This window comes from Emys orbicularis, chromosome 1 (assembly GCF_028017835.1).
Source record: "Emys orbicularis isolate rEmyOrb1 chromosome 1, rEmyOrb1.hap1, whole genome shotgun sequence".
NCBI lineage: Eukaryota > Metazoa > Chordata > Testudines > Emydidae > Emys > Emys orbicularis.
Genome location: NC_088683.1, coordinates 64,366,447 through 64,381,380, shown reverse-complemented (window position 1 = coordinate 64,381,380; position 14,934 = coordinate 64,366,447). Strand labels below are relative to the sequence as shown.

The 14,934-nt window shown below is 44.6% G+C and overlaps 1 protein-coding gene across 3 annotated transcripts in view; it reads right to left on the bottom strand.

The window, feature by feature from the left end:
* The window catches only part of MON2 (MON2 homolog, regulator of endosome-to-Golgi trafficking), a 169,665-nt gene extending 155,293 nt beyond the window's left edge, over positions 1-14,372 (bottom strand). For all 3 annotated transcript variants that reach the window (XM_065399746.1, XM_065399738.1, XM_065399755.1), the window contains exon 1: positions 14,262-14,372. In XM_065399746.1, coding sequence (XP_065255818.1) covers positions 14,262-14,372 — 111 coding nt within the window. The remainder of the gene's footprint in view (positions 1-14,261) is intronic.
* Positions 14,373-14,934: the final 562 nt, after the last annotated feature.

Below are 14,934 nucleotides of genomic sequence, written 5' to 3'. Positions count from 1 at the left end.
TGCAACTTTCAGCAACCTGCAACATTATATGCAACTAAAAATGCCCACAAACAAAATATTTAAGATATTAGGGAGAATACATGTAAGGGTTGTGGCTTTTATTCCAGATTTGTCTGATATTACAAAGGATGCAATGTGACACCAACTCCTTCAGTTGCTCAGACTTAATTAGGACTAAAAGCATTTCAAAAAATCTCTACCACCAAGAATTTAAATGGTAATTTGTGTCTCAGTGATTTGACTGGAATGCTGGGTCACCTCTAGAGCCTCAACATTGCCTTAAGGTTTGCAGTTCTTACTAGAGAGAAGTGAAAGCAAAATCTTCTTTAAAAAAAAAAGGCCTTTAGCACTTTCAGTACTGATAGCTTATGGTAGTAAAACATTACACACAGTGCAATTTAAACATTAAGACTGGATGGGGATGTTCAATATTATTTAGGATCATTTTCATACTTACTATAACACTTACTGTTTGATTTGAAAACAGCAGTTTTTGCCAATGTATCACTTTTTCTTGTCTAGTGATTGGATATTGTTTTATTGCCCCAGTTAGGAAGACAGTCTCTTGTTTAAAGTGTAGTTTTCATTTTATATTCAACAAAATGACCCCAAATGACCATACATTATAAGTCATTACTTTATTGCAGATGACTATTATGCAGAAATGTCCAGTCATATGCATATACATTTACATAATAGTAAATTTCACAGATATCCTGAATTAGAGCTTTTTCTTAGAAAATGTTATTGAAGCTTTGCTTTTATACATCATTCCAGTTACATATTTTACTTCCAAATGTGTTCTGAATGTTTAAATATTCCCATTCAGATGTTTTCAACTTTTCATCATTCATAATGTGTTCTGAAACACAAAGTATTTAACTCAAGCCTGTCTTCTACAGCAGTGGTTCTCAAACTAGGGCCGCCGTTTGTTCAGGGAAAGCCCCTGGTGGGCCCAGCCGGTTTATTTACCTGCCGCGTCCGCAGGTTCGGCCGATTGCGGCTCCCACTGGCCGCGGTTCACCGCGCCAAGCCAATGGGCTGCAGGAAGCGGCGCGGGCCGAGGGACATGCTGGCCGCCCTTCCTGCAGCTCCCATTGGCCTGGAACAGTGAACCGCGGTCAGTGGGAGCCGCGATCGGCCGAACCTGCGGACGCGGCAGGTAAACAAACCGAGCCGGACCAGCAGGGGCTTAATTTGGGAAAAGGAAAGGGAATGCTAGGTGCCAGATTCCTCAAACAAATGGTTGTTAGGCCAATGATGAAGAATTCTTTATGCTTGTAATCTTGCCAGTTCTACAGACATGTTTCTAAACTTTTGATTTTAAATAAGTTATTGAGAAGCCATTTTGGTGCCATCTACAGTGAAATCCTGGCCCCACAGAAGTCAATGGGAGGTTAGTCATTTGCTCTGGCCCCTTTTATTCTAGCTTTTTCCCTGGTATGGCACACAGAATACACTAGTCTCCTTGTAGTGATGAACAGAGATCAGGCATCTAGTTCTTTTATACCTGTCAGCAGTCTTTGAAACCATTGTCCACACAATCCAGCCAACACACTCTCGGTCCCGGTGAGCGGGAGGGATTGCTCAAACTACTATACTCCTTCTACCTGAAGAAATACCAAAGACAGGCACTAGACAATCATTTATCTGCACAAAGATAAATGTGGGATTCTGAAGAGACCTTTTCTGTCACCTTTCTCATTCAAAGAGTTTGCTATATTTTCATTTGTGCCTCCAAACTTCAGTGTGGAAGATGCAATAGCTATGCATGTTTGCATAGGTTCTGATTGCATTACCACAACATGTTCAGCATGGGGTTATATTTGAAGACCATTCAGAAGCTACAGTTAATGCAGAATGAGATTATGTCCTCCTGATAATGTGAGCTATAGAAAGCACAATTCTCTGGTGACTTAACTGGTTTCCTGTTGCCTTCTGGGTGTATACTGAGATGTTGGCCATGATCTATTGTCCCTACATGCAAGGCCCTTCATTTTCAGTTTTACAAATTTTTATCAAAAAATGTCCGAGGTTTATAAAAGCTATTATTGATTTTTTCCTGATTTTCACCCAAATTGTAGACCACTCAAGTACGTGAAAATATTGATTATGACAAAAATCCAATACATTACATTAGGTAGATATATTTATGTTAATAATAAATTAGTCTAAGTGTAAATGCAAGGCTATCTATTCAAGTAAGGCAATGTAGGGGAAAACTCATCCATGCGAGTGCATATATGCACATACCTTTAATGTACAATTCATGAAATAAATCACATCATTAAACTGCTTTTACTTTCAATATTTGTATTTTTCTCTAGTTGTTGCTTTCTTTCTGTTCTCCTGTCTCCCAATATTAACCTTGATATGTACCCAGAAAAATGTGAAGTTAAAGTGAAAATTACTGCAAAAATGTTTAAATTTTTGTAACAAGCACTAATAAATTCCCATGAAATGTTAAACAAATAAAAACAAAAATTGAAAAGCCTTGCCTACCTGTTATAGTGCACTACAATGGAAAGAATTTAGGCTTCCCCATATGCTCCACCTACCATTATGTTTACATGCTAGAAGTTTTACAAACCAACGAACGCTGGCAACATTCTCAATCAAAGATGGAGTTTAAATTAAAATGTGACACTTAAGACAGAGTTGATGGGTGGGAGGCAGCATGGTTCAGAAAAATAAGCATTAAAGTTGAGTCAAGAAGTCCCTAATTCTAGAGCTAGTTGACTGTAGCCTTCACCAAGCCATTTTACTTCTCTGACTCAGTTTCCCAATCTGTCAAATGGGGATAACAATACCGACCTGGTTTGTAAAGCACTAAGATCTACTGATGTCAAGTGCCATATAACAGCTAGGTATTATTATTACAACTACTACAAAGGACTGTTGTGGAACAATTTTGTATGTATAGTGACATCTATAATCCTGGCTCCTGACCCTCCCACAGTTCCTTGTTCAAAGCAACACAGAGGGAGCTCATGAAGAGGCTCAGCCAATTCTGTCCTTTTGCACAGCAAAACCATATCATTTACACTGTAATGAAACAAAAAAAAAATTGGTTTGCATTCACTTTCTTGGCCCTACAGCAGTTCAGGGCCTGATTCTTCAACCCTTACTCAGTCAATAGGACTATTTGCTGAAGCAAGATTTATATGAATAAATGGTTGCAGAATGGGCCCTAACCTTCTTCCCAGATCTGTGGTGATATCAATCTACAATACTGATTCCAAAACAATATTTTAGCAGGCTGAAGTTCTATAAAACTCAAAGAAACTGATCAACAAAAGCAGTTATGTCCATTTCTGCTCCTTTCCAAATGAAAGGGGATAGGAAAAGTGGGTGAACAAGAGACACCAGGAGAATTAAACATCTAACATTGAAGAAAGAAACACAATCAGACACAAGGATGAAAAAATTGTTATATGGAAAGTATAAAAACATTTTAAGCTTTTCTTGAAGGTATTTCAAACAACTCTAAAGAGAAATGAATTCAAAACTATAATTTAAAAAAATAAATACATGAAGCGAGTTAATTCGCAAGTGAAAATTCTATGTCCTCCTTCATTTTCCTGTTATCCTGCAGGATTTCCTTTCACCACAACTCTGGCTGAATTCTTGCATAGTGGCTCTCGGATACAGTAATCTGAACCTACTCTAAAATTGTGCAATTCCATTTCAATTCATACAGATGCTGACTCAACTGGGAAAGTACTACCATTCAAGAATGCCAGCTTATGTTAATGCAGCATTCTGTTGGTGAAAGAGACATGCTTTTCAGCAACACACATAGCTCCTCTTCAGGTCTGGAAAGAAGAAGAGCTCTGTGTAGCCCAAAAGCTTGTCTCTGTCACCAACAGAAGTTGGTCAAATAAAAGATATTACCTTACTCACCTTGTCTCTCTAACTTATGTTAAGGGACAGTCTGGAACAAGACAAAGAAAGCAATTAAAAGAAAGAGTATTTGAACTATGACTTAGTCCCCAATGTCTGCTGTTACAAGTTATTTCAGCAGAAAACACCCTGAAATACATGAAGATACCAATAGAACCTTTTCATTTTCACTCATTATGGAGTAAATAATTAAGCAATCAATTTGCAAACACCTAGAAAATAAGGTGATAAGTAACAGTCAGCATGGATTTGTCAGGGTAACAAGCCTTGTGGATATCGGGGAAGCAGTAGAGGTGGTATATCTTGACTAATAAGGCTTTTGATACGGTCTCACATAACTGTCTCATAAACAAACTAGGGAAATATAGCCTAGATGGAGATACTGTAAGGTGGGTGCATAGCTGGCTGGAAAACCATTCCCAGAAAGTAGTTATAAGTGGTTTACAGTTAAGATGGAAGGGCATATTGAGTGGGGTCTCTCAGGGATCAATCTTGGATCTGGTTCTGTTCAATATCTTCATAAATTATTTAGATAATTGTATAGAAAGTACACTTATAAAGTCTGTGGATGATACCAAGCTAAGAGAGGTTGCAAATTCTTTGGAGGATAGGATTCATATTCAAAATGATCTGGACAAACTGCAGAAATAGGATGAAATCCAATAAGGATAAATGCAAAGTATTCCACTTAGGAAGGAACAATCAGTTCCACACATACAAAATGGGAAATGACTGCCTAGGATGGAGTACTGTGGAAAGGCATCTGGGGGTCATAGTGGATCACAAGCTAAATATGAGTCAACAGTGTAACACTGTTGCAAAAAAATCAAGCATCATTCTGAGATGCATTAGCAGGAGTGTTGTAAACAAGACACAAGAAGTAATTCTTCCGCTCTACTCCACACTGATTAGGCCTCAACTAGAGTGTTGTATCCAATTCTGGGCGCCACATTTCAGGAAAGATGAGGACAAATTGGAGACAGTCCAGAGAAGGAGCAACAAAAATTATTAGAAGTCTAGAAAACATGACTTATGAAAGGAAGATGGAAAAAATTGGGTTTGTTTAGTCTGGAGAAGAGAAGACAGAGGGAACGTGATAACAGTTTTCAAGTACATAAAAGGTTGTTACAAGGAATAGGGAGAAAAATTATTCTCTTTAACCTCTAAGGATAGGACAAGAAGCAATGGGCTTATATTGCAGTAAGGGCAGTTTAGGTTGAACATTAGGAAAATCTTCCTGTCAGGTGGGTAAGCACTGGAATAAATTGCCTAGGGAGGTTGTGGAATCTCCATCATTGGGGATTTTAAAGAGCAGGTTAGACAAACACCTATCAGGGATGGTCCAGACACTTAGTCCTGCCATGACTACAGGGGACTGGACTAGATGACCTCTTGAGGTCCATTCCTGTCCTACGATTCTATGATTCTATTATTAGTAGTTTGATTAAATGTATACTTTCTGTTTCCTACAGAAGAAAGAGCTCTGTCAAACTATGCATTTGAAAGGCACCAAACAACCATGATATCAAGTTGTCCCTAGATCTGATCCAACCTTCCCAATTTTCTACAGAAATAGCGGCTAGTGACGCTAAATTGTAAACTTCAACAGGAAGGCTGTCTTGGGGGTTTTTTTGTTTGGGTTTTTTTTTTTTTTTTGATTGTAAAAAAAAAAAAAAACAATTTATGCTGAGTTTATACTTCATCTATCTATTCTGTTATGTGAGGAAGATGAAGTTAGGCGAAATCAGGTGTTTCTTACAAAACTGTACTTTCTTCTAATAATTAGAAAGTCAGTGGTCACACAAATTAATCCAATAACTATTTTAAACACTAGGATAAAGCAATATTCCTAATTCCAATTCCCTGAGAGCTAAAAATGTGATAACTGCCAAATCCAAATAAGCATTTGTTGTTTAAGATTAACTCTATAGTACTGGTAGCCCACCTGCCAGATTATTTGCTGCCAGATCATTCACTCTGATGGCACAAACTTAAATAATTACAAATAACATTGTCAGTTCATTGCGCATTAACACCGCAACACTAGGGTATGTCTACACTACGAAATTAGGTCAACTTTATAGAAGTTGATTTTTAAAAATCGATTTTATACAGTCGATTGCATATGTCCACACTAAGCGCTTTAAGTCAGCGGAGTGTGTTCTCACTACCGTGGCTAGCATCGACTTACACAGCAGTGCACTGTGAGTAGCTATCCCACAGTTCCCGCAGTCTCCGCTGCCCATTGGAATTCTGGGTTAAGCTCCCAATGCCCGATGGGGCAAAAACATTGTTGCAGGTGGTTTCGGGTACATGTCGTCAGTCTCCCCTCCCTCCGTGAAAGCAACGGCAGACAATCTTTCACGCCTTTTTTCCTGGGTTACCCATGCAGACGCCATACCACGACAAGCATGGAGCCCACTCAGCTCACCGTCACCGCTGCTGTTGTGAGCATTGTAAACACCTCGTGCATTATCCTGGAGTATATGCAGAACCGGGCTAAGAGATGCCAGCATGAAGAGGATTTTGATGAGGACATGGACACAGACGTTCCTGAAAGCACGGGCTGTGGCAATTGGGACATCATGGTGGTACTGGGGCTGGTTAATACAGTGGAACACCGATTCTGGGCCAGGCAAACAGCACAGACTGGTGGGACCGCATAGTGTTGCGGGTATGGGATGATTCACAGTGGCTGCGAAAGTTTCACTTTCCAGGAAAGTGGCGTAAGGCCACTTTCCTGGAACTCTGTGAGTTGCTTTCCCCCACTCTGAAGCACAGGAATACCAAGTTGAGAGCTTCCCTGACAGTTGAGAAGCGAGTGGCGATAGCCCTGTGGAAGCTTGCAACACCTGACTGCTACTGGTCAGTCGGGAATCAATCTGGAGTGGGAAAGTCTACTGGGGGACTTGCTGTGATCCAAGTGCCAATGCAATCATTGACATTCTGTTACCAAGGGTAGCGACTCTGGGAAACGTGCAGGTCATAGTGGATGGCTTTGCTGCAATGGGGTTCCCTAAATGTGGTGGGGCGATAGACGGAACGCATATCCCCATCTTGGCACCGGACCACCTTGCCAACCAGTACATAAACCGCAAGGGATACTTCTCAATGGTGCTGCAAGCACTGGTGGATCACAAGGGACGTTTCACCGACATCAACGTAGGATGGCGGGGAAAGGTGCATGACGCTCGCATCTTTAGAAACTCCGGGCTGTTCGAGCAGCTGCAAGAAGCGACTTACTTCCCAGACCAGAAAATTACTGTTGGGGATGTTGAAATGCCAATAGTTATCCTTGGGGACCCAGCCTACCCCTTGCTCCCATGGCTCATGAAGCCTTACACAGGTAGCCTCGACAGTAGTAAGGAGCAGTACAACTATAGGCTGAGCAAGTGCAGAATGGTGGTAGAATGTGCCTTTGGACCTTTAAAAGCCCGCTGGCACTGTTTGCTGAGTAGGTCAGACCTCAGCGCAACCAACATTCCCATTGTTATTGCTGCTGCTGTGTGCTCCATAATATCTGAGAGAGTAAGGGGGAGATGTTTATGGCGGGGTGGGAAATTGAGGCAAATCGCCTGGTGTCCGATTTTGAGCAGCCAGACACCAGGGCGATTAGAAGAGCACAGCAAGGCACGCTGCGCATCAGAGAAGCTTTGAAAACCAGTTTCATGACTGGCCGGGCTTCGGTGTGACAGTTGTGTGTGTTTCTCCTTGATGCAAACCCACCCCCTTTGTTGATTTTAATTCCCTGTAAGCCAACCACCCTCCCACCTTTGAAATAAAGTAACTATTGTTTTGAAACCATGCATTCTTTCTTTATTAATTAAAAAGAAAAAAAGAGAACGTACAAGGTAGCCCGGGTGGGGTGGGGGAGGAGGGAAGGACAAGGCCACATTGTTTATTGTAGTCACACTAACAATCAAACTGTTTGAATGAGAGCCTTCTGTTGTTTGGGCCATCCTCTGGAGTGGAGTGGCTGGGTGCCTGGAGCCTCACCCCCCGCGTTCTTGGGCGTCTGCTCCCCCAATAGACACTTCATCATGTCTGTTTGCTCCCCCATTAGCCTCAGAATCGCTTCCTGCCTCCGCTCTTCGAGCTCACTTAATTCTTTCCTGGTCTCTGCCACTGAATGTGTCTATTGGTTTACACTAGTGCCTCCATCCAAGGGCATAAAGGGTGATATGGACTGACCACCCTGTAGTTACTTTTCTACCACTTGCAATCTGGGATGGAAGCTGCAGCTCCACCAGATGCCTCATCATGTCCGTTTGCTCCCCCATTAGCCTCAGCATTGCTTCCTGCCTCTGCTCATCACGCTCACTTAATGCTTTCCTGGCCTCTGCCACTGAATGCATCCATGCATTAAGCTGTACCCTATCAGTGCTGGAGGACTGCATGAGCTCGGAAAACATGTCATCGCAAGTGCGTTTTTTTGTTGCCTTCTAATCTGCGATAACCACAGGGACGGAGATGATGGGGGAGCATAGAAACATTTGCACCTGGGGGGAGATAAAAAGGGAGAGTAAAATTTAAGATGATACATTTCTGAGAACAAAAGGGAGACTCTTTCACAGTGAATCAAGCAATTCACAGCAGACAGCACATGTGCTTTAGGTACAAGGCCGCATTTAGCCTTTTATATTGAGCGCCTGCCGGTATGGTGACCCATCACACACACACAGCTGGGCAACAGAATTCGGTTTCCAGGCAGCCATAGTAAGCCAAAGGGTACGCGGGGTTGGCTTCTAATGCCTTCATAACATGTGGGAATGTTTTCAAACTGCAGTACCCTCCTTTCCCAGAGCAAGCAATGGGTAGGGTTTCACATTTAAAAGGAGGGGCTGCGGTTTTCAGGTGGATGTGGAACACACCTACTCTCCCACCCCACCGCGTGGCTATTCTCTGGGATGATCCCCTCTTCCCTCCCCCCGCCACGTGGCTATTCTATGGGATGATCCCTTTTAGCCAAGTGCAAACAGCTCAGCACGAACGGGGTCCTTTTACTGTTCCCTTACAAAAATTCCCCTATTTCAACCAGGTGACCATGAATGATATCACTCTCCTGAGGCTAAGACAGAAAGATATAGACCGAATGTTGCTTGAATGCGATCAAAACCCAGGACCATTCGCTGTCATGCTTTGTGCTGCAATGATTCCAGAATACTTGCTACTGGCTTGGCGTGGTAAAGTGTCCTACCGTGGACGACGAAATAAGGCAGCCCTCCCCAGAAACCTTCTGCAAAGGCTTTCAGAGTACCTCCAGGAGACCTTCATGGAGCTGTCCCTGGAGGATTCCGGCTCCATCCCCAGACATGTGAACAGACCTTTCCAGTAGCTGTACTGGCCACGAATGCATCCAGTTCTTCAGGGCAAATCAAACATTAAACACTATTGCTTTTAAACCCTGTACTGGAGTTACAAATGTGCACTCACCAGAGGTGCCTTCTCAGGCTTCAGGGTCGGGGATCCCGCCTTGGGAGGGTATTGGCTCCAGGGTGATGAGAAGTTCCTGGCTGCCGGGGAGAACGGATTCACCGCCTGCCTGCTGTGCATTCTCTCCTCCTCTTCTTCCTCATCCCTTTTGCGTGAGACTCCCCGCTTGCAAGTGTCCACAGACAGTGGTTGGATAGTGGTAGTGTCCCCACCTAGAATGCCATGCAGCTGGTCATAGAAGTGGCATGTATGGTGCTCTGACCCGGAGCGACCGTTTGCTTCCTTTGTCTTTTGGTAGGCTTGCCTGAGCTCCTTAACTTTCACACGGCACTGCTGTGTGTCCCTGTTGTAGCCTCTGTCCAACATGCCCTATGAGATTTTGGCAAATATATTTGCATTTCTTCTTTTTGATCGGAGTTCAGCCTGCACAGATGCTTCTCCCCATACAGCAATCAGATCCAGTGTCTCCCTTTCGGTCCATGCTGGAGCTCGTTTGCGATTCTGGGGGGACTGCATGGTCACCTGTGCTGCTGAGCTCGTCACGCTGACCAAACAGGAAATTAAATTCAAAAGTTTTCCTGTGTACCTGGCTAGTGCATCGGAGTTCAAAGTGCTGTCCAGAACAGTCACAATGGAGCACTCTGGGATAGCTCCCGGATGCCAATACCGTCGATTTGCAACTGCACCACCCTAAATTCGACCCAGCAAGGTCGATTTTAGCACTACTCCCCTCGCCGGGGGGAGGAATACAGAAGTCGATTTTAAGAGCCCTTTAGGTCGACTGAACGGGGTTGGTTGTGTGGACGCAGTCATTTTTAAATCGAACTAACGTGGCTAAATTCCACCTAACCCCGTAGTGTAGACCAGGCCTAATAGGTTAAAATAGTGGTTAGTTGTGTTGTGGGTTATTAATACCATGCAGTCCAATCCAAATTTAGAAGTTAAGCATTTACTTCCTGCCAAAAAAGTATAAAGACTACCAAGCCTACTACGTTAAACAAAAGAATTATTATAGTAAATGATAAACACATATATTGTATATAGAAACAATTCAGGTTATTTAATGTTATGAGTAGTAAACATGAGGATCAACTATTGCTCTACCATTAGTACTTTAACCATAAGCAAGTGGTTTAATCTTCCACTTTTGCCCTGATATTCTACCACAGGGACAATTTCTATAGTATAGAAACAGAATTCTGTAGTAAAATGGAGTAAGTTCTGCATCAGTGTAATTAACTGATGAGGCATTTTACAACTTTATGATCATCACATCACTCTTTGGCCTCAGAATATATTTTTCATTTTCAGAACACCTCCGTGTATAGTGTAAATCTATAGAGATACAAGTAAGACTTGTATACCATTACATAACACAGCCAAAAATGAAGAAAAACACAAGGGGTAGTCTGAATGTCCTAGTAAACTGACGTTTTTTCCATTCAATTACAGCAATGGTTCTCAAACTGTGGGTCCCCGTTTTAATGGGGTCTCCAGGGTTGGCGTTAGACTTGCTGGGACCCAGGGCCGAAGCCCAGGCACTTCAGCCCTGGGTAGCGGGGGTCAGGTTACAGACCCTGGTGCCTGGGGCTGAAGCCCTGGGGCTTCGGCTTTGGACCCTCCGCCTGGGGTATTGGGGCTCGGGCTTTGCCCATCCCCACCCCCCCACGCGATGGGGCTCGGGCGAGCTCAGGCTTCAGTCCCCCATCCTGGGGTCGTGTAGTAATTTTTGTTGTCAGAAGGGGGTTGCGGTGCAATGAAGTTTGAGAACCTCTGAATTACAGAAAGGTTAAGTATAGCATATTAACTATACCCGAAATATTGCCAGCAATGTATGCTCAAGACATTAGAATTTTTGTTTTTTGTAGGATCCATTTTGCCCAGTATTAAATGTCATTGTAAGTGACATCACCTAGTGAATCACCAGGTACACCTCTATTGGTCTCCTACCAGAACGTATAAGCCTAGGATAAAGGATAATGATGCTGGCTGAACTGCTGGAGCTTCAGGATACATGCTCTTACATATGCTGTGAAAAAGCATCTAAGACTTTGGGGCGGGAACGGGGGGGAGAGATGAAGAGTATGTTTCATGATTTCTCTCCTCCTCATGCCACAGCTATTCATAATTGAAGCAATTCCAAGATTTCTCAACCTCACAGATTACTAAACACAATGGCTTCTCTAAGGTAATATCTTTTAAAGGTTTTGAGCTACACAGAGCTCTTCTTCAGATCTGGGAAAGGTACTCATAGGGTAATGTCTACATTGCAATTAAAATCCCACCGCTGGCCCGTACCAGTTGACTGGTCTCGTGGGGCTTGGGGTAAGGAGCTGTTTAACTGCAATCCAGATGTTTGGGCTTGGGCTGAAGCCTGGGCTCTAGAACCCTGTGAGGTGGGCAAGTCACGGAACTTGGGCCACAGCCCAAGCCTGAACATCTACACTGCAATTAAACAACCCCTTTGCCCAAGCGAGCTGACACAAGCCAGCCGCGGGTTTTTAATTGCAGCGTAGACATACCCATAGCGTCACAACTAAATACAATGTGGAACAGATTGTTGAACATAAGTAATTGAAATATAACCTAAGAGAGACAGGTTGGGTGATGTACGTACAATCTTTCACTGGAGCCAACTTATGTTGGCGAGAGACAAGCCGGGCCTGAAAAAGAGCTCTGTGTGGCTCAAAAGCTTGTCTCTCTCATCTCCGGATGTTGGTCCAATAAAAGATATTACCTCACCCACCTTGTCTCTGTAATATCCTGGGACTATACTGCATATACATATTCTAAGAGACCATTCAAGGTGAAGTGACAACCACAACGCAAAACATATTTGATCACATATTATTTCTCAAGTAAAACAGTATATCATACAATATTTTTCTACAACCTAGATTCACATGCAACATTTTATATGTCGGGGTATTGCTCTAAGTCAGACAAAGATGAATTTTCAGACAAAATGTTTAATGATTAGCTCTGCTTCATTCACTAAGCCAGAGGTTCTCAAACTGTGGGTTGAGACCCCATTTTAATGGGGTCGCCAGGGCTGGCTTAGACTTGCTGGGGCCCAGGGCCAAAGCCCAAGCCCAAGGGCTTCAGCCCTGCGCGGCGGGGCTAAGGTTATAGGCCCCCTGCCTGGGGCTGAAGCCCTTGGGCTTCGGCTTTGGCCTTCCGGCCTGGGGCAGTGGAGCTTTGGCTTTGCCTCCGCCTCTCCCCATTCCTCCTCTTCCCCCCGCCCCCCAAGGGTGGAAGAGCTTGGGAAGGCTAAGGCTTCGGTCCCCCCTTTTGGGGTCCTGTAGTAATTTTTATTGTCAAAAGGGAGTCACAGTGCAATGAAGTTTGAGAACCCCTGCACTAAGCACTTTACAATGAGAATGAAAAACTGTTATGACACGGTATTATCTGAGATATATGAGCGTGTGATTAGAGACTACATCATACTACATATGCAAAATGAAGCAGAGTTAAAGGGACACTGTCAATGTAAAATGCAGTCAAAAGAAATTAGCTGTTTCAGGTAACACAAACTTTCAGTTTTTGTGGTTTTACAATCATTTTACAGTTTTAAGTGTGTTTTTCCTCCTCTTGTTTGTGTGAGAAAAACCCACAAAAAATGGGAAGTGACATACTACACCAAGGTGAAAAAAGGAAAATTAACTACACACAAAATATTGTTAAATGCATAAAATAATCAAAAAAGGAAAATCCTATCTCTTTCAGCTATTGTAATCTTGACACTTTAAGAAAAGAGGTTAAATTCAGACAAGTGTGATTTTGAAGTTGATGTTGATCCAAGACTGCATTTGCAACCTTAATTTTGATTTCAGAACTTATAATAATAAATTTGGTTCTTAACATTGAAATTTCATTAATAAAAAATAAAGCTCTCTCTTTTTTTTTTTTTTAAGAAAAGAAAATAAGTTCCTTCACCTGAAGCCAAAACAACTTGTTGACCTGCAAAGCACATGCCCAGCGAAAGAGTTCATGAAGAGCTCTGATGCACTTAGTGTGCACCTTGCATGATGGATAACTTTACCTGCTGACAAAGATTTCAGTGGTTCTAAACAAGAAACACTGAATTTGGAGACCTTCATTCAGGAGATGTACACATCCACTCCATAGATAAAATCTCAGTTCCACAACTAGATCTGCGAATTTGGAACCCTGTACATATATGAAACCCCACTGAAGTCAATGGGGTGCCATGCAAGCAAAGGGATCTGCCCGCAAAGAACCAGGGCCTAAATTAGCAATATACACCTAATGCAGTCTACCTTCCCTTTCTTTTATCATTGGCTGACTCCTGTTAAAAATACTGCTATTGTTAAACATTTACAATATATGTGCAAAGACTCATAACTCAGCCAAGCTTCAAGCAAATTTCACCAGATCATTCAGAGTTACTTCTCCTTTCTAAGAGTTATCTCCCTGCTAAATTTCATTTTTCAACCCGCACCTGAATTGATTATGAAAAGTCCATAAGACCTTTTTTTTTGGGGGGGGGGAAGAGTAGGTGGGAACGGGACGGACGAGAAGCAGCATTTTTCAGCACACTACCTGAGCTCAGCCTGCTGAACTAGTCGGAACACAACTCTTCCCACCATCACCCCCAACACCCATCTCTGGGCAGAGACTAGGCTTGAAAAGTTCCAAGTCCAACCCGAAGCGCCAGAGCTTCTTGGTGGTTATAAACCGGAGCAAAGACAGAACCAAGTTGTCAGCAACATAACTCGGGTTACCAGCCCGCACCCGGCACCTGCCCAGCGCAGGCGGGCTCAGCACACCCAGCACGCACGCACACCGCAGCCAGGGCCCCCCCGGGCCTCTCAGGCGCCGGCCTAGCTCCGAGGGGGCCCTAGGGCAGGGGGGTGAGACGGGGACGCTGCCCCATCCCCTTCTGGCCCGCCCCAGCCCCTCACCTCCTTGACGGGGGGGAATTTCTTCCGGCACTCCAGGCTCAGGCCCCGCAGGTCTCCCTGCGTGTTTTCCAGCAGCTTCTTCACGGCCTCGGGGCTGCTGGTCCCGGACATGGCGCCGCCGGCCCGGGGTGGGGCGGCAGCTGCGGAAGGACGGGCCGGGACAGCGGCTGGCTCCGCGGGGCCGCGGCCGGACACGTCTGCGCGAAAGCGCCGGAAACCTTCCGCCTCTGTCCCCTCCCGCTCCCACAATCCCGGGCGGCGCCGCCGCGTCACTCCCACTTCCGCACGCACGACCCGGGGGCGGGGAGAGCGGGGCTCCCCGGCGGGTGTGAACCTACCCGAGGAGAGGCGCTGCCCCTTCGTCTCTATAGGCGGCGAGTAACCGGCCCCTGAGGCGCTTTGGGGGCCGCCCCAGGCGGGCTCGGGGGTGATGACACCTAGCGCCTTTCCTCAGTGTGCCCAGCCCTGCTCCCCGGGGAGACGGTGCCTATTGAACTGGCGTGTCCCGCTGTAACCGCGGCGCACGCAGCGCTCCAGGTGGCTCCGACTATAGCACACCTACCACACGTGGCGGGTTAGCAACGGGTCCCGTGCCCCAGGACCCTGGAAAAATGGGCGCCCCCGCGCCCCGCTCTGCCCGCCCGGCACTCCTGCCAGGGGGACTGCAGGCGAA